Source organism: Macaca thibetana, chromosome 5 (assembly GCF_024542745.1).
Source record: "Macaca thibetana thibetana isolate TM-01 chromosome 5, ASM2454274v1, whole genome shotgun sequence".
Classification (NCBI taxonomy): domain Eukaryota; kingdom Metazoa; phylum Chordata; class Mammalia; order Primates; family Cercopithecidae; genus Macaca; species Macaca thibetana.
This window is the reverse complement of record NC_065582.1, coordinates 105792166-105818867: the sequence shown is the minus strand read 5'-3', so window position 1 is coordinate 105818867 and position 26702 is coordinate 105792166. Positions and strand designations below refer to the sequence as shown.

Genomic DNA, 26702 nt, shown 5'->3' with positions numbered 1-26702 from the left:
TTAATTTCCTCTCTCCTTGACCAGACTGATTGCTTTTAGCTTCCTGAAGGAGCTACCACCTCTTCAGCATGAGATACTCATAAACTTTTTAATAATATATCAGGCGCTTTGCTGGGGGTCCAAAGTTTCAATGGCAAACAAATCAACACAGACCAGATTTGCTCTGCCAAACTCATTTTATAGGGAACATCAACTTATAGTACACCACTAATTCATTCTAGAGTTATATTTCTGGAGCCTCCAACTCGTTGCTCAATGGAAGGATTTTTTTTTCCCTGGAAGTTCTTTTGTTTACTGGAAAGAAGGAAAGGGGAAGGATTCTGTTTCCATACCTTGTTGGGAAATACACTGACATATCAACAGGAATGACTGATGCCTTTGATTTTTTCTAGCATATCATTTGGTTCTGATGCTTCCAGTTGTCTGTATTGTCATGTAAGGTCTGTATGGCATCATGTGGTCTCAGGGGTAGGCTGCTCTGCTATAATTTGCCCTATAGTGCAGTCCTGAATATCTCCTTGTCACCTTTCAATTAATCCATAGGTAAAGACAGGAATCTATTGAATTTTTGGATTCATAGAACATAGAGACAATCCCCTATGCTTGTACAAATGACAAAATTGAAACACCATTAATGAGATCCTCCATGCAACTGGTTCATCAACAAAAAGACCCTACTCTGTAACTGGACAGACCAGAACTCATCTTCTGGGTTCTATTCTGCATGTGCACACACATAACTTTATTACAGAGAGTCCAGAACTTACTACATTTTTGAGATGACTTGAAAAGATATTCAATGTGGAAAAAACTAGGAATAGTTGACCTGGAAAGGGAAAGAGCTAAGAGGGGGCAATGAGAGTGATCTTCAAATAGGATTGTCACAGGGAAAATGATGCGGGATTGCCCTACTGAACATAACTAGACCAATAGGAAGCAATAGGATGGCAAATTTAAGTTCAACCTAAGGACAAACATTCTAACTAGCACTGTCTAAAAATGGCCAGTGCTGCCTTGGGATACGGTGAGCTCCCTGTCATTGGGGGTACCGAAGCATGAGCTGGGTGACAGCATGACGAGGAATTTTTAGGGAAATTGAATTACAAGCTATAGAGAAAATGTTGGATGAGATGATGTCTGACATTTCTTGTGTGTCTTTGATTTCTAATTTTATGGAATCAGTGCCTTCACAATTTCCCAGGGCTTTGTGAGCACAAGATGGATTCACTGAGAATGATACTTGAACACTTGCTGGAAGAGATTCTAAAATGGGGCAACACAGACAGTGTAGAAAGAGCAGTCCCCACAAGTATATGTTGAAAAATCTTTAAAGCCAAAGTGTCTCATTCTGAGACACTTGGAAAAGAAACCAAGTGTCTCATTCTGAGACACTTGGAAAAGAAATGAGGAATGCAGGATAAATTTTCTTAAAGAAGTGATTATTAAAATATCAGGTAAAATATGTAAAACATGTTGATGATGAAACCCTAGAGGACGAACTCTTTTTTTTTTTATTATTATACTTTAAGTTCTAGGGTACATGTGCATAACGTGCAGGTTTGTTACATATGTATACTTGTGCCATGTTGGTGTGCTGCACCCATCAACTCGTCATTTGCATCAGGTATAACTCCCAATGCAATCCCTCCCTCCTCCCCCCTCCCCATGATAGGCCCCGGTGTGTGATGTTCCCCTTCCCAAGTCCAAGTGATCTCATTGTTCAGTTCCCACCTATGAGTGAGAACATGCGGTGTTTGGTTTTCTGTTCTTGTGATAGTTTGCTAAGAATGATGGTTTCCAGCTGCATCCATGTCCCTACAAAGGACGCAAACTCATCCTTTTCTGTGGCTGCATAGTATTCCATGGTGTATATGTGCCACATTTTCTTAATCCAGTCTGCCACTGATGGACATTTGGGTTGATTCCAAGTCTTTGCTGTTGTGAATAGTGCCGCAATAAACATACGTGTGCATGTGACTTTATAGCAGCATGATTTATAATCCTTTGGGTATATACCCAGTAATGGGACGGCTGGGTCATATGGTACTTATAGTTCTAGATCCTTGAGGAATCGCCATACTGTTTTCCATAATGGTTGAACTAGTTTACCATCCCACCAACAGTGTAAAAGTGTTCCTATTTCTCCACATCCTCTCCAGCACCTGTTGTTTCCTGACTTTTCAATGATCACCATTCTAACTGGTGTGAGATGGTATCTCATTGTGGTTTTGATTTGCACTTCTCTGATGGCCAGTGATGATGAGCATTTTTTCATGTGTCTGTTGGCTGTATGAATGTCTTCTTTTGAGAAATGTCTGTTCATATCCTTTGCCCACTTTTTGATGGGGTTGTTTGTTTTTTTCTTGTAAATTTGTTTGAGTTCTTTGTAGGTTCTGGATATTAGCCCTTTGTCAGATGAGTAGATTGCAAAAATGTTCTCCCATTCTGTAGGTTGCCTGTTCACTCTGATGGTAGTTTCTTTTGCTGTGCAGAAGCTCTTTAGTTTAATTAGATCCCATTTGTCAATTTTGGCTTTTGCTGCCATTGCTTTTGGTGTTTTAGACATGAAGTCTTTGCCCATGCCTATGTCCTGAATGGTACTACCTAGGTTTTCTTCTAGGGTTTTTATGGTATTAGGTCTAACATTTAAGTCTCTAATCCATCTTGAATTAATTTTCGTATAAGGAGTAAGGAAAGGATCCAGTTTCAGCTTTCTACTTATGGCTAGCCAATTTTCCCAGCACCATTTATTCAATAGGGAATCCTTTCCCCATTTCTTGTTTCTCTCAGGTTTGTCAAAGATCAGATGGCTGTAGATGTGTGGTATTTCTGAGGACTCTGTTCTGTTCCATTGGTCTATATCTCTGTTTTGGTACCAGTACCATGCTGTTTTTGTTACTGTAGCCTTGTAGTATAGTTTGAAGTCAAGTAGCGTGATGCCTCCAGCTTTGTTCTTTTGACTTAAGATTGTCTTGGAGATGCGGGCTCTTTTTTGGTTCCATATGAACTTTAAAGCAGTTTTTTCCAATTCTGTGAAGAAACTCGTTGGTAGCTTGATAGGGATGGCATTGAATCTATAAATAACCTTGGGCAGTATGGCCATTTTCACGATATTGATTCTTCCTATCCATGAGCATGGTATGTTCTTCCATTTGTTTGTGTCCTCTTTTTTTTCACTGAGCAGTGGTTTGTAGTTCTCCTTGAAGAGGTCCTTTACATCCCTTGTAAGTTGGATTCCTAGGTATTTTATTCTCTTTGAAGCAATTGTGAATGGAAGTTCATCCATGATTTGGCTCTCTGTTTGTCTGTTACTGGTGTATAAGAATGCTTGTGATTTTTGCACATTAATTTTGTATCCTGAGACTTTGCTGAAGTTGCTTATCAGCTTAAGGAGATTTTGGGCTGAGACAACAGGGTTTTCTAACTATACAATCATGTCATCTGCAAAGAGGGACAATTTGACTTCTTCTTTTCCTAACTGAATACCCTTGATTTCTTTCTCTTGCCTGATTACCCTAGCCAGAACTTCCAACACTATGTTGAATAGGAGTGGTGAGAGAGGGCATCCCTGTCTTGTGCCAGTTTTCAAAGGGAATTTTTCCAGTTTTTGCCCATTCAGTATGATATTTGCTGTGGGTTTGTCATAAATAGCTCTTATTATTTTGAGGTACATTCCATCAATACCGAATTTATTGAGCGTTTTTAGCATGAAGGGCTGTTGAATTTTGTCCAAAGCCTTTTCTGCATCTATTGAGATAATCATGTGGTTCTTGTCTTTGGTTCTGTTTATATGCTGGATTATGTTTATTGATTTGCAAATGTTGAACCAGCCTTGCATCCCAGGGACGAAGCCCACTTGATCATAGTGGATAAGCTTTTTGATGTGCTGCTGAATCCAGTTTGCCAGTATTTTATTGAGGATTTTTGCATCAATGTTCATCAGGGATATTGGTCTAAAATTCTCTTTTTTTGTTGTGTCTCTGCCAGGCTTTGGTATCAGGATGATGTTGGCCTCATAAAATGAGTTAGGGAGGATTCCCTCTTTTTCTATTGATTGGAATAGTTTCAGAAGGAATGGTACCAGCTCCTCCTTGTACCTCTGGTAGAATTCAGCTGTGAATCCATCTGGTCCTGGACTTTTTTTCGTTGGTAGGCGAATTATTGCCTCAATTTCAGAGCCTGCTATTGGTCTATTCAGGGAATCAACTTCTTCCTGGTTTAGTCTTGGAAGAGTGTAAGTGTCCAGGAAATTATCCACTTCTTCTAGATTTTTTAGTTTATTTGCGTAGAGGTGTTTATAGTATTCTCTGATGGTAGTTTGTATTTCTGTGGGGTCGGTGGTGATATCTCCTTTATCATTTTTTATTGCATCTATTTGATTCTTCTCTCTTTTCTTCTTTATTAGTCTTGCTAGCAGTCTGTCAATTTTGTTGATCTTTTCAAAAACCCAACTCCTGAATTCATTGATTTTTTGGAGGGTTTTTGTGTCTCTATCTCCTTCAGTTCTGCTCTGATCTTAGTTATTTCTTGCCTTCTGCTAGCTTTTGAATGTGTTTGCTCTTGCTTCTCTAGTTCTTTTAATTGTGATGTTAGAGTGTCAATGTTAAATCTTTCCAGCTTTCTCTTGTGGACATTTATTGCTATAAATTTCCCTCTACACACTGCTTTAAATGTGTCCCAGAGATTCTGGTATGTTGTATCTTTGTTCTCATTGGTTTCAAAGAACATCTTTATTTCTGCCTTCATTTCGTTATGTACCCAGTAGTCATTCAGGAGCAGGTTGTTCAGTTTCCATGTAGTTGAGTGGTTTTGATTGAGTTTCTTAGTCCTGAGTTCTAGTTTGATTGCACTGTGGTCTGAGAGACAGTCTTATAATTTCTGTTCTTGTCCATTTGCTGAGGAGTGCTTTACTTCCAATTATGTGGTCAATTTTGGAATAAGTGCAATGTGGTGCTGAGAAGAATGTATATTCTGTTGATTTGGGGTGGAGAGTTCTATAGATGTCTATTAGGTCTGCTTGCTGCAGAGATGAGTTCAATTCCTGGATATCCTTGTTAACTTTCTGTCTCGTTGATCTGTCTAATGTTGACAGTGGAGTGTTGAAGTCTCCCATTATTATTGTATGGGAGTCTAAGTCTCTTTGTAAGTCTCTCAGGACTTGCTTTATGAATCTGGGTGCTCCTGTATTGGGTGCATATATATTTAGGATAGTTAGCTCTTCCTGTTGAATTGATCCCTTTACCATTATGTAATGGCCTTCTTTGTCTCTTTTGATCTTTGATGGTTTAAAGTCTGTTTTATCAGAGACTAGTATTGCAACCCCTGCTTTTTTTTTGTTCTCCATTTGCTTGGTAGATCTTCCTCCATCCCTTTATTTTGAGCCTATGTATGTCTCTGCGTGTGAGATGGGTCTCCTGAATACAGCAGACAGATGGGTCTTGACTCTTTATCCAGTTTGCCAGTCTGTGTCTTTTAATTGGAGCATTTAGTCCATTTACATTTAAGGTTAATATTGTTATGTGTGAACTTGATCCTGCCATTATGATATTAACTGGTTATTTTGCTCGTTAGTTGATGCAGTTTCTTCCTAGCCTAAATGGTCTTTACATTTTGGCATGTTTTTGCAATGGCTGGTACCGGTTGTTCCTTTCCATGTTTAGTGCTTCCTTCAGGGTCTCTTGTAAGGCAGGCCTGGTGGTGACAAAATCTCTAAGCATTTGCTTATCTGTAAAGGATTTTATTTCTCCTTCACTTATGAAACTTAGTTTGGCTGGATATGAAATTCTGGGTTTAAAATTCTTTTCTTTAAGAATGTTGAATATCGGCCCCCACTCTCTTCTGGCTTGTAGAGTTTCTGCTGAGAGATCTGCTGTCAGTCTGATGGGCTTCCCTTTGTGGGTAACCCGACCTTTCTCTCTGGCTGCCCTTAAGATTTTTTCCTTCATCTCAACTTTGGTGAATCTGGCAATTATGTGTCTTGGAGTTGCTCTTCTCGAGGAGTATCTTTGTGGCGTTCTCTGTATTTCCTGGATTTGAATGTTGGCCTGCCCTACTAGGTTGGGGAAGTTCTCCTGGATGATATCCTGAAGAGTGTTTTCCAACTTGGTTCCGTTTTCCCCCTCACTTTCAGGCACCCCAATCAGACGTAGATTTGGTCTTTTTACATAATCCCATACTTTTTGCAGGCTTTGTTCATTTCTTTTTCTTCTTTTTTCTTTTGGTTTCTCTTCTCACTTCATTTCATTCATTTGATCCTCAATCGCTGATACTCTTTCTTCCAGTTGATCGAGTCGGTTACTGAAGCTTGTGCATTTGTCACGTATTTCTCGTGTCATGGTTTTCATCTCTTTCATTTCGTTTATGACCTTCTCTGCATTAATTACTCTAGCCATCAATTCTTCCACTTTTTTTTCAAGATTTTTAGTTTCTTTGCGCTGGGTACGTAATTCCTCCTTTAGCTCTGAGAAGTTTGATGGACTGAAGCCTTCTTCTCTCATCTCGTCAAAGTCATTCTCCGTCCAGCTTTGGTCCATTGCTGGCGATGAGCCGCGCTCCTTTGCAGGGGGAGATGTGCTCTTATTTTTTGAATTTCCAGCTTTTCTGCCCTGCTTTTTCCCCATCTTTGTGGTTTTATCTGCCTCTGGTCTTTGATGATGGTGACATACTGATGGGGTTTTGGTGTAGGTGTCCTTCCTGTTTGATAGTTTTCCTTCTAACAGTCAGGACCCTCAGCTATAGGTCTGTTGGAGATTGCTTGAGGTCCATTCCAGATCCTGTTTGCCTGGGTATCAGCAGCAGAGGCTGCAGAAGATAGAATATTGGTGAACAGTGAGTGTAGCTGTCTGATTCTTGCTTTGGAAGCTTCCTCTCAGGGGTGTACTCCACCCTGTGAGGTGTGGGGTGTCAGACTGCCCCTAGTGGGGGATGTCTCCCAGTTAGGCTACTCAGGGGTCAGGGACCCACTTGAGCAGGCAGTCTGTCCCTTCTCAGATCTCAACCTCCGTGTTGGGAGATCCACTGCTCTCTTCAAAGCTGTTAGACAGAGTCGTTTGCGTCTGCAGAGGTTTCTGCTGCTTTTTTGTTGTTGTTGTTGCTGCTGTTGTTTAGCTGTGCCCTGTCCCCAGAGGTGGAGTCTACAGAGACAGGCAGGTTTCCTTGAGCTGCTGTGAGCTCCACCCAGTTCGAGCTTCCCAGCAGCTTTGTTTACCTACTTAAGCCTCAGCAATGGCGGGCGCCCCTCCCCCAGCCTCGCTGCTGCCTTGAGGTTAGATAGCAGACTGCTGTGCTAGCAGTGAGGGAGGCTCCGTGGGTGTGGGACCCTCCCAGCCAGGTTTGGGATATAATCTCCTGGTGTGCCCGTTTGCTTAAAGCGCAGTATTGGGGTGGGAGTTACCCGATTTTCCAGGTGTTGTGTGTCTCAGTTCCCCTGGCTAGGAAAAGGGATTCCCTTCCCCCTTGCACTTACCAGGTGAGGTGATGCCTTGCCCTGCTTCAGCTCTCCCTGGTCGGGCTGCAACAGCTGACCAGCACCGATTGTCTGGCACTCCCTAGTGAGATGAACCCAGTACCTCAGTTGAAAATGCAGAAATCACCGGTCTTCTGTGTCGTTCGTGCTGGGAGTTGGAGACTGGAGCTGTTCCTATTCAGCCATCTTGCTCCCCCGCCCTCTCTCGAGGAGGAACTCTTTAAGTAGCTTATATAGTTATCAGTCGCATTACAGCTCTCACTTGTCTCTGTAACAAGGGGCCCACACAATCAAGCATGAGTCTCCTGTGGACCAAGGCTATTCTATAAAGGGAGCTATGTACATGGTCTGCCTACTCTGAACAACACAGTCCTGATGCCCAGCAGTGGGTTTAGAGTCTCCTTTCAAGTGTGTGTATAGAATAACACCCTGGGGCATTGTGGGGAGAGGGTGGCAACTCTTAACTTTCTTAACTTGAAACTTTATAAAACTCATATGAGAAGCACAATAACAAATGAACCCAGTGCATTTTATATAGTTTATTATACATTTTACTTAAGCATATACCTATATGTCAAAAAGGCAGCAAATGTTGTCATGCATTTGGCTTAACTCCAATCCTTCTCTGCCAATGAGCAGGTGAAGCCTTTGGCTGGATGAGAACAGGTACTTGACCAGTTCTTGCTCTCCCTGTACGTTATCACTGGCTCTCATAGTCACTGTATGGACCCACACAATGCCAAGGCAGTAGAAAGATGCCCTGTGCTCCAGTGTACAGCTCTACAAAATGCTGCTCCTTGTGTGGTGGCATGTTTGGCTCCCATCTTTCTGTTCTGGGAAGTTGCAAATCTATGTTACGCCCTGACAGTGTGAGCAGTTTTCATCAGCCATAGTGGATTTTGGAAGGGAAAGAGTCAATTGCAGGCTGAACACAAAGGAAGATGCTTGATCAGCAAGAGATCACAGTGCAATGCTTCCAGACTCCTTCCAGCTATAAGAGATAGGCTTTGTTATTTAAAGATGGGTACATATAAATGAGGCTTCTGGACTATGTTTTTCTTCTCTTAGCCACTGTATGGATTCATGCAATGCCAAGAAAGTAGAAAGATGCCCTGTGCTCCAGTGTACAGCTCTGCAAAATGCTTAGTTCCATCATATAAATATGACTGGCAGTTTTGAGTCAAATCTCAACAGAGAAAAGCAGTCATTAAACAAAACGACAGAAAGCAAGTCCTTCCATACAAATGCTACTTAGTTTTAACCCTCTTTTTTTTCTGAATATTAGATGGTTCCTATTTCCTCAGCCAGAAGTAATCGGTCCCACCTCTGGAAACCCTTAAGTATATTTGCTATTTCTCTTTCATGGCACTCCCATCTGACTATCCCTGCAGTAGGAAACAATCCAGGAGGGCAGGAACCATGTCCTCAAGGTTCCCAGTGTGGTGTCTGGCCCAGGGTAGGCATAGATCAGCCTTGGGGACAGAGTGCTTGTCAGGAGGCTGCCAACAAACTAAAGTCCACAGGGGAGAATATGGATGGCATCAGAACCCCTTCCTCTTTGCCTGTAGAAAGAGAGAGGGATGCCGGGTGAAGTAGCCCCAGCTACTCCAGATGCTGAGGCTGGAGGGTCGTTTGAGCCCAGGAGCTCTGGGCGGTAGTGCACTCTGCCGATTGGGTGTCTTCATTAAGTTTGGCATCAATATGGTGCCCTCCCAGGAGCGGAGGACCACCAAGTTTCCTAAGGAGGGAACTGGCCCAGGGCGGAAAAGAGAGAGGGAGTCTAATGCTTGCGCTCTTGGGAGAGAAAGAATATGGTACAGCAGTCAAGCTATGCAGGTTGTAACCAGTGTGTCCCGAATTTGCCTAGATCACAATCTAGGATTCTTAAGGGAGAGAGGAGAGGAAACTTTAAGTCACGCCTTCTAATTAAGGTAGCCACCGTTGTTAAACCATCCTTTTGCCCAAATTGCAACATCCCAAGAGATGCAAGAGAGAAGCTGTCTTACCTCTTTCTTGCAGCAAGCTATTCTTTGCTTGCTGGAATGACAGATCTGCTGTATTCACTTTCTTGGCACATATCATGTAGGTGTGAAATAAACAAGTTTCTGCCATTTTCTCATTCAGTCTTTCTGTGTCTCCCCCATATTCCCCCTCCTCACACTCACGCCACATTCATACCAGTGGAAAGAAAGATTCTGTAGTGCTAGGGGATGTTTCTTTACACTGAATCCAGCTCCTGATAGGAGTTAAAGCCAGGACAAGCATATTAGCCCATTTTCCACCTTATATCTTCAAACACCACAAAAGTGCATCAAAGTCTTCCTGTGAGTTTACAAGGTGGTTGGTAAGAGCCACAGATCCAGTCTTGCAGAGAATTTCTTTCCAAGTAAATTGATACCAGAGTTATTTATTGTATTGTTATTCCTGCCAACAACTTAATACCAAAGCCAGCATTTGAAAATCCAGTGAGAAATTTGTCCTTGAAAATGTGAATTAAATAGTTCTTGCAGGCTTCTTCTCGGCAATTTGGATTTTGCCTGGCAAGTTGATTCGATGTGTAAGTCTAAAAGTTTCTAAGTTCTTTTGAGGTGCTTAGATCATGTGGCTGCTCCTCGTCCAAAATGAACATGATGCAATTTGCAGGCCTACGGACACACTGCTGGGATCCTTCAAAACATCAGAGTTTCCCCAAAGAGAGCAAATTCAAGCTCAGTAATTGGGGTTTTGACCTGAATGTTCACCACTTCTTCTCTTTTAGTAAGTTTTGCTTTAGAGAGTTCCCAAAGATAATCTTATTTAGAAGAAGGGAGGCTTACAGTACAAAGAAAGACACAGCTCTTACAAAATACTCTTCCAAGAATTGGATTTAGTTGGCTAATTCCATCGTTCTTCATGTCAGCTTTCTTCACAATTGTTTCCTGGGCTTTTTATTTTTGTTATGTTCAGACACAAGCTTTATATGTGATGAGAAACACCAGGGAATTCAAGATAGGTGAACAAAGGAAGGGCACATTAGCCTTGGCTGGGGAGATCAGAAGTGATGGCCGGGGTTTGTTTGAAGGGCATGGGGCAGAGGACTCCAACTTCTTTTTTGGGCCCTTTTCAGATGGATTTTCTAATTTTTGTGAAATAAGTCAACTCACCTGGCTGATCATCCATTTTGATGTTACAATAGACACTCTTACTGTACCCAGGCAGTTGTCCCTAAAAGTTCATTTAATTTACAGCCACCCAAATCATGACCCCTAAGTTTCAAGAGAGCCCTGAGAAGAAGTGTTATAAGAACGCAAAGTCGTGAAGATTTGGACTGGTTAGTGTCAGACAACCATAGGAATATGGTTTCACTAGTGGGTGGTTTTTACTTAAGAATTTTTTTTTTTGGTGGGGGGGACAGAGTCTTGCTTTGTCACCCAGGCGCGAGTGCAGTGCCACAATCTCGGCTCACTGCAACCTCCACCCTCTGGGTTCAAGCAGTTCTTCTGCTGCAACCTCCCAAATAGCTGGGATTACAGGTGCCTGCCACCATGATTGGCTGATTCTTGTATTTTAGTAGAGAAGGAGTTTCACCATGTTGGCCAGGCTGGTCTTGGACTCCTGACCTTAAGTGATCTGCCCGCTTCAGCCTCCCAAAGTGTGTTTACTTGAGATTTTTAAAACAAGGTCCTAGTTCCTGAGAGTGAGTTGTGTGCTCTGGGAAGGAAGATGCAGAAAAGGCAGTGTCTTAGTCCATCATGATGCTGTAACAAAACACACTATCCTAGGTGGCTTATAAACAACATAAATTTATTTCTCACAGTTCTGGAGGTCAAGAAGTCAAAGATCAAGACACCAGCAGGTTTGGTGTCTGGGGATGGCTACTTCCTCACAGATAGCACCATCTCACTTTATCCTTACATGGTAGAGGGGCAAACAAACTTCCTCCAGCCCCTTTCATAAGGGCACTAATCCCCTTAGGAGGGACCTGCCTTCATGACCAAATCACCTCCCAAAGGCCCTACCTCCAAATGCCACCATGTTGTGGATTAGGATTTTAACATCTGAATTTTGAGGAAACATGTGCAGACCATAGCAGACAGGAAGCAAATATCTCCACCCCCATTGTCTGAGTCAATGGAAAAGAGCATGGACTTTCAATGCCCTCCTTTCATGACCTGACTTTCTCCCCTAGCGCAATAACCATCCCTGTATAGGAAGAAGGCTGGCAGGTCACTGCCTCTTCTCTGCTGTGGTGGTGAGTGGGCAAGGGATGGAATGAAGACAGAAACCACCAAACCTTACTCCTCTCTCTTCCATCTTCCTTGTCCCTAAACCAGGTCTGTCTTGGGAACCTTTCTAATCAAATCTTCCATATCTCATTCATTTTCAGCTTTTACTAAAGAGATAAATGAGGTCAGCTGGCTACTTCAGCATAGGCCACCAGAGAGCTCCATTTATGTGAGTTTCATAGGTCTAAGATTCAGTCTGAATGACCTGCAGCTCTGAAATCTCAATGGTCAGCAATTCTGGAATAATGACCCATACTACCCGACACATGTGAAGCTAATCTGTGGCAGAAAGACAAATTGTAAATGTATCATTGTATTAGTCTGTTCTCGTGCTGCTAATAAAGACATACCTGAGAGTGGGTAATTTATAAAGGTTTAATGAACTCACAGTTTTACATATCTGGGGAGGCCTCACAATCATGGTGGAAGAGGAGGGAAGAGCAAAGGGATATCTTACATGGTGGCAGACATGAGAGCTTGTGCAGGGGAACTCCCATTTATAAAATCATCAGATCTCATGAGACTTACTATCACTAGAGCAGCATGGGAAGGACCCGCCCCCATGAATCAATTACCTCCTGCCAGGTCGCTCCGATGACATGGGAATTATGGGAGCGATGATTCAAGGTGAGGTTTGACTGGGGACACAGTCAAACCGTATCAATCATGTGGAGTAGACCTTTCCAATAAGTACTATATTTGCTATTCTGAATGCCTGTCCAAATATCGATGTACATAGCAGAGACAATTAGCAGTCAGAGTAAGTGGTAGTTCCATAAGAAATAAAGAATCAAGGCAAATTACTCTTTTGCAGTCTTTTAAACATTTTGTATTTCAATAGCGTTAGGGATATGCATGGTTTTTGGTTACATGGATGCATTGTGTGGTGGTGAAGTCTGAGATTTTAGTGCACCTGTCACCTGAATAGTGTACACTGTACCCAATAGGCAGTTTTTCATCCCTCACCCCATTCACCCTCCCCTTTTCTGAGTCTCCAAAGTCCATTATATTACTCTGTATGCCTCTGCATACCCAGAGATTAGCTCCCACTTACAAGTCAGAACATGCAGTATTTGATTTTCCATTCCTGTGTTACTTCACTTAAAATAATGGCCTCCAGTTCCATCCAAGTTGCTGCAAAAGACATTTCATCCTTTTTTGTGGCTGAGTAGTATTCCATGGTATATACATACCATGTTTTCTTTATCCACCCATCAGTTGATGGGCACTTAAGTTGATTCCATGTCTTTGTGATTGTGAATTGAAGGTAAAGAATTTTGATTAGGCTGTACATATTAATGTATGAAGTCATCCCCATATTTCTAAAGTGCTAAACCTTTCCTATGCCCAAATATTTGCAAGTGTCAGACTCAGGATTTCTCTTCCTATAGTGGCAGGTTACTGCCATTAACTCTATCTCTTTTTCTTTACTGTGTACCATTGATCTCAGACCTTTGCTTTGGGCTGCTACTTTACACTGTGAACCTAATTCTTTCTAGGAAGAACTTAGGACATGGCTTGTGTGTGGTAGAACCATTAATTAAAAACGAATTAGCAATATCTAATGATGCCTTTTCAAAGACTGGAAGGAACCAAACCTTCCTTAGATTTTCCCTTTGAGCAACGTTCACTACCTGGTTTAAGGATAAAGGAAAGAGCTCTCATGCTGTTGCCAAATTACAAGATGGGTATTAACAAAAAAACACCACAAACTAGAAACCATGTTTTGCCATAAAAAAAAAAATGGTATAATCAAAGTGATGTCTTTGTAAGCCCCTGGTGCTGGATGCAGTGGATGGAAACTGACAGTGGCTAATACCTGTGTCTTCTTGCCCAGGCCAGTGAAAGACGTGTTCACCTCATCGTGTCCCGCCAGGTTCGGCGGAGCCCTGACATCTTTCAGGAAGCCAGCTGGAACAGCAATGGCAGCTGGTCCCCAGGGCCAGGGGAGAGGAGCAACACTCCCAAGGTGAGGCCTCTAGGGCAGGTCCCCTGCTCCTGCAAGGAGCTATTTCTTGGGAAGGCTGCTTGCTTTAACATTTCTAAGTGTCATCTCAGGACTTTTTTACTTAAGCAGACACTTTGACTTGTAAAACTAAAAGCCCAAAGTCCCATATTTAAGACTTGAAGAGATAACAGGTGTCTCCCATCCAAGCAGGAGAGAGGAAGGTGTAGGAAGGTTTTGAAACCTGATCATGCAGACCTCATACAGGAACCTGATTTCTAGCCTAAGCCAAATACATGTCATGTTTTTACCAAGAGTCATCTTTTTTAAGGACTGTATTTTATTCACTTTGAAATGAAGCAAGCACTTCGCTTGGTTTCTGGCTTTTGAATTTTTTGGTCTGCCTAGAAATCAATGATTTCCCGGCTACTTTTAGTTTTTGTTTGTGTTTGCTGAAGGGCCCAGGAAGATAATTTAAACACTTGCAGCTCATGTAACATTAGGGAGTGTTGGGGATTGGGGCAAACCAGAGAGCACATGTTATATGGCATTCAATCCAGAAAACTCTAAAACACTGTGGATCTGTGGGTGGAATTCCTTCTTCAGGCCACCAGTTTGCAGCCTCTCTTTAAATGAAGTGACGCAGCCCAATTTGTACTTCTCTCTGTGGCTTCTGTTAGATGCAATGCCTTAACCTCTTCATTTAGATGCGTGTTTAAGCAACACAAACCTTGTTTAGTCCAAATTAAGAGTCCTATGGCTTTAGCTTGGCATCCTGTTGTGATGCTAATGAGCTTCTTTCAGTCATTTCTCCTGAGTTCTGGTTTCATGGCATCACTTGTAACTAAAAAAAATTCTTAACGGTAGCTCATTCTTCTTGCAACAGAGAGTAGGGAATGCCCTTTTCTTTCCACGTCAATCTATATGTTGGTTGGAATAGCTTACAAATTGAGTTTTTGAGTAATACATACAGAAACAATATCAAATTTTTTTATTTTGGAACGTCTCTGCTGTATGCTGTGTTAATTACAGAGCCTACAAGGTTATATACCCTTCCGGGTTCTCCAGCCAGCCAAGCCTCATAAATCCATAAATTACATGTTTATTTACAATAAGGAGTCTAGACAGACCAAATATATTCCACTAAAACATTTTACGGATAAGGAGACTCCCTGATGTCTTTTTGCTAGTAAATGCTTAATGTTTAAATTTAACTGATCATCTTTATTAATGGAAAACTAGTTTATTAACTTAATTGAAGTTTTTATCCAATTAACTAATTTTAGTTGAATTAACTAGAATATGTCATATTCTAAGTCATCAAATTATGGAGAAGGTAGCCTCCATCTGCACTGTGGTTTTATAATTCCTTCCACCTCCTCATCATGAAAGAGCTGGGAGGATCTGATCACATTTCTGCTGCAACCCTCTGTCATGTGTCTTAATTCCTGGAAACATACAAATTGACTTAGTGGGAATTGTAATTATTTCCATTTTAACTTATATTCTATCTGCCTTCTGAAATATCCTCACAAAAAAGTGACATATTTAAAATAAAACTAAGACATATATGATTCTTTGATGATTTCAATTTTTATATTCTTACTAAAATTTTGTTTGGTTTAGGAAACTAGGTAGCTTTTTAAAAATAAGAGCGTAAACAATTCAAAGAAATACCAAAGAAGACAAAGCAGGATTTGTGGGACAGAAAACTTTTAGCCAATTAAAAAAGTCAAGGAATGATAGGCATCAAATTTTGCATGGTTTCCCTCTGTGGGGAGGAAAGGACTATGAGCAGAAAGAGTGACAGAGGGACTAAGTGCACATGGAATGTTTATTTCTGATGTAGGGTTTTGAGGTACATGGGTAGGTCATTCTGTTATTCTTTATGCTTTGTTACTTGTCTAAAATGTTTTATTCTAAATATCCAAAGCAAATATTCTAAAATAGAAATACGTCTTATAGTTTGAGAAATACTCAGGTACCCATCGTGTTTTTAATTAGCTTAAACTATTTTATCATAAATTATGTTTTTAAACATCAAGGAACATTTTAAGGTGTCCAAAGTAGGGTGAGGAGAATGGAGAGAAAAGATAGATAGAAAAGTCATCTCTATCATACATAACTATCCTCCTCTCCAGCCAAAGTCAGGTAACCCCGGGTGTGAAGCTTTCACAGATTATTTCTTTTTTTTTTTTTTTCCCCATTGCTGACATTGGTCTCTTTCTGGTTGAGAAAGGAAATGGTCATGAACATTGGTTCATGAGACACAGAACACATGCATACATGTCGTATTTGTGGTATTTCAGCCATTGCATCCAGCCCCTCAGTGCACAACTAAACATCGCTTGCTCACCGCAGGCAAGGCTGTCTGGTAAGTACTGAGCAGGTGTGAAAGAAGACTCTATAAAATGTGGTTACTTTTTTTAACTTAGAAAAGTTTCTGATACTCATAAATGACAGTGTTTCTGAAATGCTGACTCACTACTATCAGGAATAAATGACTCACTTGTGAAATTTTGAGTGCAGTCTGTGTACTTAAGATTCTTCCATGGCCAGACGCAGTGGCTCATGCTTGTAATCCCAGCACTTTGGGAGGCCAAGGCACTTGGAGCCAGGAGTTCGAGACCAGCCTGAGCAATAAAGCAAGGCTTTGTCTCCACCAAAAATATTTTAGAAATGTATTTTTCTAATGGTCTCTAATCTGTTCCTTCCTCCATTTTTACTCTTTCCTTTTGAAATGTAAACTTTATCTGAGTTAACCTATAGAATTTGGGACAATGTAACCCTATTATGGTTGGGGTGAATAAGTTGAGGGTTCTTTCCACGTGTCTTTCTCTGTGATTTCAAGAACCACCATTGTATTTATGCACTTTTCATAATTTATGCAGTTTTGGTAGTTTTTGCATTTAGAAAACGGAAACCCACTTTGCATTTTCTACATTCAAAAACTACCAGAGTTGTAAATTCATGTGCCATGTTTTTCTGTCTGTGCTTTCAGCCCCTCCATCCTAAAATTACTTGTCATGAGAAGGTGGTAAATATCCAAAAAGACCCCGGCGAATCTCTCGGCATGACCGTCGCAGGGGGAGCGTCACATAGAGAATGGGATTTGCCTATCTATGTCATCAGTGTTGAGCCCGGAGGAGTCATAAGCAGAGATGGAAGAATAAAAACAGGTAAAAAGTAAAGGGATGTTAAAGGCACTGGGGTGGCAGAGTATTATGAGAAATTAGTAGCTTGTTGTGTTAGGTGACTATTTTCAAAATTAATGAGAGAATGTGGGAGTGATCAGCCAGGACTTTTGTTACCCATTGCCCTTGACTGGTTTGAGTATAGATACTAGACCAGGTTCCACTCTTCTTAGTTGCAGGCCAACTTGCCTGCAAGTAAAGCTGGAATCTCCAAACAGTTCCAGGAATTAATAGAGAACTGCTAAAGTTATGAGCAAGTTACCTCTATTAAATGGCATAATTTAGTTCCATTCATTCTACATGGTTCTTTGGTGGGTTGATCCAGTGGTGAAACTAATTCATGAATTATTCCATTATGTGAATTAGACAGAAAAACTCATTTGATAGATTTGATTCAATGAATACTCATTAAGTGAAAGTATCATGCTAGATACTTTCCCAGGGTGAAAAGTATTTCACTACTTTAAGCTCATATGTTCTGGGCTACTTTGAATAAATAAAGGAAGGTGATATCAAATTTGCCTCTACAAATATGTATCCTTAATAATATTGTCAGTTCATACAAGAGGGTAGCTCGGATGGATGAGGATTTATGCCATTTAAAAGTCCAGATTCAAGAGATAAATTGAAGTTTCCCAAGTACAGTTGCTGAGCCTGAGGAGCCACAGGGGGATGGTATATTAAGAGATTTAGTCAGCTGGCTGAAAGATGCTTCTTTTGGGTCAGAAAGGACTCAGGGCCCTTCTCTTTTTTCTCCTCCTATCTTTTTTGCTCTTGCTGTGGTTATTCTGTATAAGAAAGATAAGCAAAAGAGGACAGAAAGAAACAGGATGAAGATAAAAGAATAGAAAATGGAAATAGGAGAGATGTATGTTTTAATTTCTCTTTTCTGCAAAACACCTGGGTGGAGAGTGATGAGGCCAAACAAAGTGGCTTGTTAACAAATGACTTCTTAACAGAACATGAGCTAGAGGATTATATGATCTGTATGGAAATGATCTTGCACATTGTAGGTGCTTAACCAGTAGTAGCTATTTTCACCTTGGCAATGAAAATGTTGTTCTTTCTGCTTCTTTAAGAGTGCAGCTCTGGCCAGGCGCAGTGGCTCACGCCTGTAATCCCAGCACTTTGGGAGGCCGAGACGGGCGGATCATGAGGTCAGGAGATCGAGACCATCCTGGCTAACACAGTGAAACCCCATCTCTACTAAAAAAAATACAAAAAACTAGCCGGGCGAGGTGGAGGGCGCCTATAGTCCCAGCTACTCGGGAGGCTGAGGCAGGAGAATGGTGTGAACCCAGGAGGCGGAGCTTGCAGTGAGCTGAGATCCGGCCGCTGCACTCCAGCCTGGGCAAGACAGCGAGACTCCACTTCAAAAAAAAAAAAAGTGCAGCTCCACGACTCCTCTGCCAGACACTCTCATGGGTAGTTTCTTTTCATTCAATCCATATTTACTGGATGCCTACTACATGCCTGGCTCTGTGCAAATGCTGGAGCTTTTGCCAAATCCTCCTACTTTATGCTAAACACAAGAAACAAAAGAGTGAAAAAGTAGGTTTTCTTTGATTAAATAGTGAACAAGACTAATTTTCCTCTCTCTCTTCCTTCCTTCCTTCCTTCCTTCAGCAAGAGCCAAACACCAATAGGTGTGCTTTAGAAAACCCCAAACAAGTCTTAACAGCACCTTGGAATGCACACACTGTTTACCATTTGCTTTGTGAGCACCCAGCCTCCCGTCAACAAAGAAACCTTTGTCTGCATCCCATCAGCCCCTACCCCCTTGCACTTTAAGCAGAAGTCATGTTTGTGCTCTCACTCAAGATAGCTTCTGCTTCTCTGGCCATCAGGTGACATTTTGTTGAATGTGGATGGGGTCGAACTGACAGAGGTTAGCCGGAGTGAGGCAGTGGCATTATTGAAAAGAACATCGTCCTCGATAGTACTCAAAGCTTTGGAAGTTAAGGAGTATGAGCCCCAGGAAGACTGCAGCAGCCCAGCAGCACTGGACTCCAACCACAACATGGCCCCACCCAGTGACTGGTCCCCATCCTGGGTCATGTGGCTGGAATTACCACGGTAAGTCCCAACGCAACATCCCTGTAGGGGTGTGGGAGGAAATGATTACATTTCTTAAACCACTCTTTCACTCTCTAGGGCTGATTCATGGCACTAGAATCTTAATGAGACCCAGTCTTGGTGGTGGGACTGTGAAATAATTCTCTCTTCCCATTTGTAACTGAAAATGCATGCGGGCATTCTGGGGCAAGGATGAAAGCCCGAATGTGGAAACACCGTTTGGCGTTCAGGTTGAGGAGCTCACAGGACTGCCATGTACAGCTGTGTAGGTTGTTCATGCAGCATGGAGCTCCACAGAGGGGGCAGAGACCCAGCCTGTGTTTACACCCCCTGGAGCTGAGCTGCACCACCTAGGAGAAGGTTAACCTTTGCCTAATCTGCTGGTGGCAGCCCTGGGACCTTGCAGAGAGGCTGACTGCCTTCTGTGGCTTTATTTTATTTTATTTTATTTTATTTTTATATAGAGTCTTACTCTGTCACCCAGGCTAGAGTGCCGTGGTGCGATCTCGGCTCACTGCAACCTAAGCCTCCTGGGTTCAAACTATTCTCCTGCCTCAGCCTCCCCAAGTAGCTGGGATTATAGGCACCCACCACCACACCCAGCTCATTTTTGTATTTTTAATAGGGATGGGGTTTCACCATGTTGCCCAGGCTGGTCTCAAACTCCTGACCTCAAGCAATCTGCCTGCCTCGGCCTCGCAAAGTGCTGGGATTACAGGTGTGAGCCACCATGTCCGGCCAGTTTTGTCTTTTGAGTGGCCTTGGCTGCACATAAAACCATGCCCCAGAACACTTTGCCTTTGCTAAGATGTTTAAGTGCCTTTTATTTGGAGACATTTCTTAGACCGTCTCTCCTTAGTGCCTGCTCCTGAGAAGTTCTTGTGTAAAACTTCAGGAAGTAGCTGGATTGTCATTTACTTGTCTCGCTTAATTACTTCAAGGAAGAATTTGGGGTTAGCCTTACAAAATGGCTAGATACAGAACTATTCAAAGAACAGACAAGTTCGTGTTTGCTCACCTGCATTAGAGCATAAACTATTGGCCTTCAGATGATCATCTTGTTAATTCCAATGTGTGAATAATGCTAAATATTAGCATCACTGAAGAGATACTAGCGTAGAACTAAATATGGAAAAATGAAAGTGATATATTTAGTTTTAGTACATTTTTCTTGAGGGTGGGGATAATTCTCTCTCTCTTTTTACATTTCAAATGAGTTTTTTAAGAAAAACAAAACCCTGCCTCAAATGCAAAATGAACTAGATTGCTTTTTGAGCCTTCACTAGTTGATAAATTGTTTTCTAAAGCAGTACATTTTCAAAAGTCCTTAAATAGTTAAAATCTGAGCATTGAGTCAGTTTAAAACCCTTTGGACATTTTAGAACTGAGCCTGAGTGAAAGTAGAGAGTATTACTTTAAAGTTTTATTTTTAAAAATCTTTCTGAAACTAGGATCTATTAAAATCGTTTTGTTTTTTGTGTTTGAAAGCTATTCTGTCATAGCATCAAAGTCCCTCATTATTCATTTATGTAAGAGAGGATAATGTGAGGTGCTTTTTGCTCCAAATACAACCAAGTGAATGTCTTTCTTCCCCTCTACCTTTTGTCATTTGCCCTTGGGCGTGGTGCTTCTCTGCTTTTGCTAGAAGTAGAGTCTGGGCTGGGTATGGTGGCTCATGCCTATAATCCCAGCAGTTTGGGAGGCTGAGGTGGATGGATCAGTTGAGACCAGGAGTTCAAGACCAGCCTGGCCAACATGGCAATACCCTGTCTCTACTAAAAATTCAAAAAATTAACCAGGCATGGTGGCACACGCCTGTAGTCCCAGCTCCTCAGGAGGCTGAGGCATGAGAATTGCTTGAAGCCAGGAGCCAGAGGTTGCAGTGAGCTGAGATTGTGCCACTGCACTCCAACCTGGGTGACAGAGTGAGACTCTGTCTGAAAAAAAAAAAAAAAAGAAGAAGAAGTAGAATCTGCACTTTGCTCATTTCCTCTAAATGGACAGTGGTAAGGAAGCATATCTTGGCATAGACAGCACTGCTTTTCGGAACCCTGGAGATTCCTAGTTTCTTTCATTCCATCCTCTCCCTATAGTAATAGAATAAACATGGTAGAAAATTCAAAGTGCACCAAAGAGTATAAAGAGAACAAAAAGTAAGTCTCCTTCCCTTCAGATCCATTCAATAAAGGTGATCACCATTATCAATTTTTTGTGTACTGTAAGTCAGAGGCTGGCAAGCTTTTTCTGAAAAGGGCCTGATAGTTTAGGCTTTGAGGGCCACACGGTCTCTGTGGCAATTACTCATTTCTGCTGTTGTGGTATGAGACAGCCATAGGCAATATGTGAATGAATGAGGAAGGCTGTGTTCCATTCATTCCAATAAAATTTTACTTATAAAACCAGGTGTTGGGCTGGGCTGGGCTGTAATTTGCTCACCCCTGGCCTGTGTTTATATGTACACACATACACACAAACACAATGGTAGCATACACACTCCTATAGACCATGCATTTTATTTAAAAACAAATCTGATGTTCTTGGGTATCATGATAGGCATTGCACCATCGTCGTATCCACTGCCAATTAGGAACTGGTTAAATACGTTATGGTACATCTAAACAGCCATGCACCGGGTTGCCTGGGTATCATGTTATTATATCACACTTCATTCCTATAGGACTACATAGGCATTGCATCACTGCTAAGTAGCACTGAATGGTGTGAAGTGTGGGGCCCATGTCATTTCTTTCCCTCCATATGTGGCTTGGTCTTTTTACTTAACGTTCAAAATAACTTCTATTATTTTGTTGCTGCTTTTTAGGAACTCTAGATATTTGTTTCTTTGATATATTTTATATTTCATATATTTAATGTTCTAGGATCCTTTTCAACTCTTTTTTCTCCATTTTATTTTTTTGACTTCTAATTTTTATTTTAGGTTCAGGGGTACATGTGCTGGTTTGTTATATAGGTAAATTCATGTCACAGGGGTTTGTTATACAGATGAGTTCAGCACCCAGGTACTAAGCCTAGTACTCATTAGTTATTTTTTCCGATCCTCTTCCTCCTTCCATCCTCCACCCTCAAGTAGGCCCTGGTGTCTCTTGTCCCCCTCATTGTGTCCATGAGTTCTTATCATTTAGTTCCCACTTGTAAGTGAGAACATGAGATATTTGGTTTTCTGTTCCTGAGTTAGTTTGCTAAGGATAATGGCCTCCAGATCCAACCATATTCCCACAAAAGACATGATCTTGTTCTTCTTTATGACTGCATAGTATTCCATGGTGTATATGTACCACATTTCCTTTATCCAGTCTACCATTGATGGGCATTTAGGTTGATTCTGTGTCTTTGCGATTGTAAATAGTGCTGCATGTTTTCCCGGCTTATTTGCATCTGTCCTTCAATGCTCACTGTGTTTTCAATATTATTTCTGTTCCTTTGCAACCACTTTCATTGCTGTGGTGTTTTTATTTTTCTCTTCTACTTTTTTATTCTGTTCCATTGGCTCATGTCTCCTGTTGTCTCATCTTCCTTGAAGTCCTATCTCTGCATTGAGCTCTTGTTCATAGAGCAGTTGCTTCAGAAATATTTTAAATTCATAGTAATATGGTTGGTTATAAATTTTATTTTCTATAGTAGCACTTCATTTCTGTGGCAGCATTTTTCTGGTGAGTGCTATCTGCTGGAGGTTTATAACATGGGGAAAGAACAGCGCCATATTCCAGATAGTAGACATTTCTCCTTATGGCACCAGGCAATGAGTGTGTTTATTTGTCCCCAGCTGACTAAGCCCAGCCTGGCTGGGCACAATCCATAGTCTCTCTTCCTCCACTCACACACTGGCCAACTGCAGCCCATACCTGTGCGTTATCTCGGATTCTCATTGGCTTACCCATGCCTTTATTTTCTGCCAATCTGGGCCCAGGGAAGCCTGCTAGCAGCCAGCCCTCTTGTGTCTGGCGTTCCCATGTAGAATGGGTGTTTTGCCCATCAGAGTGGCCATTTGCTAAGACCTCAAGGCTCTGCTGGCTTGGTCTATCTTCTCCAGCTGTGGGTGTCTTCTCTTCCATCTTTTCCTCTTTGACTGCCTTTGGCACCTCTCCCTCATATATGGTGACACTTCGTTTTGTTTAAGATGGAATTTGTATTTCTGTTTCCAAGTCTCCTACTTGCTTTTATAGTAATGTTTTAAAGCAGAAGAGGAAACACAGGCTTCACTCTGCCATTTTGAAACTAGAAGTGTGTCCTCCTGGTATTTCTCAGAAGTCATCAATAATCGGTCATGCCCCTAGATCAGGCTTCAGATAGTCCCAGGGTATGAGCCCCTTTCAGTTTTCGTGGGAGGAGGCATCTGCTCCCATCTCTAATCTCGACTCCTCAGAGCCTCGAGGACACCAGTTCTCCCTGACTGATGCAATACCACTGGCTTAAATGTCTCTAGCCATTTAGCATGAATATCATTCACTCTAAGGATTTCAGGCCATTTGTCGTATCTCAGCAAAATCGTGTTACTTGAATTCATAGAGTTAAGCTGCAAATGGATATTTTTGAATCCACAGAAATTTCCCTCCAAGTTACAAATCTACTTGGCCAAACATTTTTCCCTTTCACTTAACAAATTTCGAGGAAATTCTTTGCCCTAATGTATGATCCAGCCAATTAGCTAAGGTGCTCTACCGATGAAGAAAAATGATATAACATGTCAGCAGGTCTAGAAACAGGAAATCCATTGTAATTATGTCCTTAAGTGTGGTACGACACAGAATATATATGAAGAGGGTAGCATTGGTAAGCTGTGCTTGTTCTGAACTAATTGAGGAGACAGTAAAAGTAGGCTATGAAGGACAATGCAAATGTGCATTGTTGTGTGCATTGTGTGCCAAGAGTGACCCCTGGGTAACAGCTCCAGACATTGTCTCTCAGCTATACAAATTATCAGCTGCCATTCAGTTGGAAGTGATTCAGGAAACACTGAAGGCTTTCTGCTTCATTCTTTGTTGGCTCTCAGGGCCCACATTCCACATCTGGAAGTCTTTCCAAACATGCTCTCATCTGGACTAGTATGATAGTAATACACATTAACTCATTTCTCCTCTTGCCTAAGAATTTTAACCTTTTACTCTCCTGAAACTCATAAAACATCTTAATGAAGATTGTTTATATTGAATAGCAAGGAAACAGATCTCATGTCTTCTCCTTTTAAAGTCAAAGAGCTTTCATATTTTAACTATAAGACAGGGACACTATCAGGTGCATTCACATTATGCAGTAATAATAAAAGAGGCAGCTGTGGCTAATACTTATAAAGCCCTTTCTATGTGTCAGGCATTTTTGTGAGAGCTTTATGTGTTCTTTGCATTTCTCACTCATTTAAAACTCACATCAACTCTGTGATTTTGGTACTAATGGCATCCTCACATTAAAGGCAGAAAACTAAAGCACAGAGTGGTTCTCTTGTCCAAGGTTACATGGCCAGTTAATAGGCAGAGCTGAAATTTGAACCAGGCTCTCTGGCCTTAGAGTCTATGATTTTACCGTGATGCAATGGAAGTTTTGTGAGCACCCTCAAGAGGATGCTAAGCCTACGCTTGGCTTTAATAATGTGAGCTATATAATTTGTTTTCTCTCTACTGTAAAGCAAGTTTAGGAGTCTGAATGAAGCAGACTTTTGTCATTCACTGGGTTGGTTTGGGAATTTAGAAATTTGTTGGAGGCCAGGTGTGGTGGATCACTCCTATAATCTTAGCACTTTGGGAAGCCAAGGCAGGCAGATCACCTGAGTTCAGGAGTTCAAGACCAACCTGGCCAACATGGTGAATCCCTATCTCTACTAAAAATACAAAAAATTAGCCAGGAGTGGTGGTGCATGTCTGTAGTTACAGCTACTCAGGATGTTGAGGCAGGAGAATTGCTTGAGCCCAGTAGGTAGAGGCAGTGAGCCGAGATCATGCCACTGCACTCTAGCCTGGGTGACAGAGTGAGACTCTGTCTAAAAAAAAAAAAAAAGAAAAGATGTTGGAGTAATGGAGTAAATGATGATATCTTCATCTGGCTGGAGGATATAGTCAAAATAGGGGAGTAGGAATACCAATTATTTTCACAGTTGTGCTCCATAACAACCACAAAACCTCAATAGCATGTGACAATAAGAATATATTTTGCTCACGAGTCTGTGGGGTTCAGCTGATCCAGGCTAGAGTTGATGGATCTTGGCTGGCTCACTCATGCATTTGCACTCTGCTCTGCATTTAGGTGGCTGCTAATCTTGGTTGGTCATGCTTGCATGTCTAGGGTTTGACTGGCCATGGCAAGCATTCGACTGATGAGCTCATGGATGAGGCCAGAATCAGAGTAGGAGGGCATGCAAAGTTGTGTGATAAAGAACATAGATACCAAGAGTGAGTGAGGAATTAGAGCCATTAATGCAATTATTTTGCAATATTAAGGAAGAATGAAGATATATTTGTTGTTCTGGACATGTTGAGTTTTAGATACCAGTGGGATGTCCAAGTTTAATAAACATATCTGGGACGGCAATTCCTAAAGCCTTTTGTCTCAAGATTGTTATACATTTTTTAAAAGATACTGATAATCCCAAAGAGCTTTTGTTTATGTAGGTTGTATCTAATAAAATTACCCTATCATAAATTAATCTGAGAAATTTATTGTCATTTAAAATAAACCTATTTTATGTTAGCATAAATCATCTTTTATGAGAAAATGTTTTAAAAAAACTCAGAGGAATGGCATTATTTTACATTTTTTGCAAAGTTTCTTAATGTTTGGCTTAAGAGAAGATAACTAGATGCTCTTATTTGCTCCCGCATTATTTGTTGCTCACCTATCACGTGGCCGTCTGTTGCTATAAGAAAACAAGAATAGGCCGGCGCGCGTGGCACCCTATCACGTGGCCTCTGGAAAAGATGCCACGTGAAACCCCCCCTGCTCATAAAAATAAAAAAATTAGCAAGAATAAAAAAGGCCACTAATGTCTTAGTGTTATTACAAAAATGTTTTTTTACCTTCAGACACCCTGAAAGGCACATCCTTTGGAAACCACACTTTGGAGAAAAGTATAAGCTAAAGATTGATTTGGGGCTGGGTGCAGTGGCTCATGCCTGTAATCCTAGGACTTTGGGAGGCTGAAGTGGGAGAATCGCTTGAGCCCAGGAGTTTGAGACCAGTGCCTGGGCAACATAATGAGACCCTATATCTGCTAAAACATATTTTATTTTTAAAGATAGATTTGGGCAGGATCAATATGTAGGTAGTACGGTGTAGGGGCTCCGTAAAATATTGGGGCCCATTGAGAAGAGGATTGAGGAAAGGAGAGCCCTTGAAGGAGACTGAGAAGAAATCACCAATGAAAGAACAGAATAATATTCGCTAGATTTGGCCTAAGGGGGTATAGTCAGAGGCTTAAGCAGGAGAAGTTTTAAGAAGATATTGAGCAGTAAAGGAGTGGATGCAGATGGAACTTTTCAGAGAAAAAAGAAAGGGTAAATCCTTAGTGCAGAGGGTGACACATGGGCCAGGAAGGCAGAGAAGGGCACTGTTTTTAAAAAAGTCAGTATTTCAGTCACCCTCTTCCATGGCCTCCACCCAAACTTGTCATCTGCTAGAACCACTCCCCCTTTGAAATCATAAAGTCAGATGTTGTGAATACAGACTTCTGCCATCTAGTCCATAGACCCTTCGGGGTTCATAGACCCCTTTACCTTTTCCCTCAACCTCTTCCTTCTGTCTTCACCTCC

At 41.5% G+C, this 26702-nt stretch overlaps 2 protein-coding genes across 7 annotated transcripts in view; one reads left to right on the top strand and one right to left on the bottom strand.

Moving 5' to 3' along the window:
- The window catches only part of LOC126954756 (60S ribosomal protein L14-like), a 1186913-nt gene that overhangs the window by 533678 nt on the left and 626533 nt on the right, over positions 1-26702 (bottom strand). Inside the window, exon 1 of one of the 2 annotated variants that reach the window (XM_050790629.1) lies at positions 25886-25889. The exons of the other annotated variant lie outside the window; for it this stretch is intronic. The gene's annotated coding sequence lies outside the window, so the exon portion shown is untranslated. Of the gene's footprint in view, positions 1-25885; positions 25890-26702 lie in introns of those variants that run through there. 2 annotated transcript variants of the gene reach the window in all.
- LNX1 (ligand of numb-protein X 1) overlaps positions 1-26702 on the top strand; it is a 195067-nt gene that overhangs the window by 160018 nt on the left and 8347 nt on the right. For all 5 annotated transcript variants that reach the window (XM_050790567.1, XM_050790565.1, XM_050790564.1 and 2 more), the window contains 3 exons: positions 13568-13699; positions 16677-16854; positions 18717-18945. In XM_050790567.1, the coding sequence (XP_050646524.1) occupies positions 13568-13699; positions 16677-16854; positions 18717-18945 (539 nt within the window). The remainder of the gene's footprint in view (positions 1-13567; positions 13700-16676; positions 16855-18716; positions 18946-26702) is intronic.